This window comes from Antrostomus carolinensis, unplaced genomic scaffold, assembly GCF_000700745.2.
Source record: "Antrostomus carolinensis isolate BGI_N321 unplaced genomic scaffold, ASM70074v2 C12522980, whole genome shotgun sequence".
Lineage (NCBI taxonomy): Eukaryota > Metazoa > Chordata > Aves > Caprimulgiformes > Caprimulgidae > Antrostomus > Antrostomus carolinensis.
Window position 1 is genome coordinate 1 of NW_010346671.1, and position 278 is coordinate 278.

The 278-nt window shown below is 57.2% G+C and overlaps 1 protein-coding gene across 1 annotated transcript; it reads right to left on the bottom strand.

Annotated features, from left to right (window-relative positions):
- Positions 1 to 7: 7 nt before the first annotated feature.
- On the bottom strand, positions 8 to 272 carry LOC114818977 (fibroblast growth factor receptor 1-A; the record flags this gene model as incomplete). Its single annotated transcript, XM_029087110.1, has 1 exon — positions 8 to 272. A coding segment is annotated over one exon (265 nt), but the record flags the coding sequence as incomplete, so codon positions are not given.
- Between the last annotated feature and the right edge of the window lie 6 nt (positions 273 to 278).

The window sequence follows — 278 nt, forward strand, 5'->3', positions numbered from 1 at the left end:
GGTGAGCCACCCAGTGTGAAGATCTCCCACAACAGCACCCCGAAGGACCACACGTCGCTCTGGTGAGTGTATATTCGGTCAAACAGAGCTTCTGGGGCCATCCACTTCACCGGCAGGCGGTCGTTCATTGTCTTCTTGTAGTAATCTATGTGGTGGATGTCCCGGGCCAGACCGAAGTCAGCAATCTTCATCACGTTGTCCTCGGTCACCAGGACGTTCCTGGCTGCCAGGTCCCTGTGGATGCACTTCTTGGAGGCCAGATACTCCATGCCCCGGGC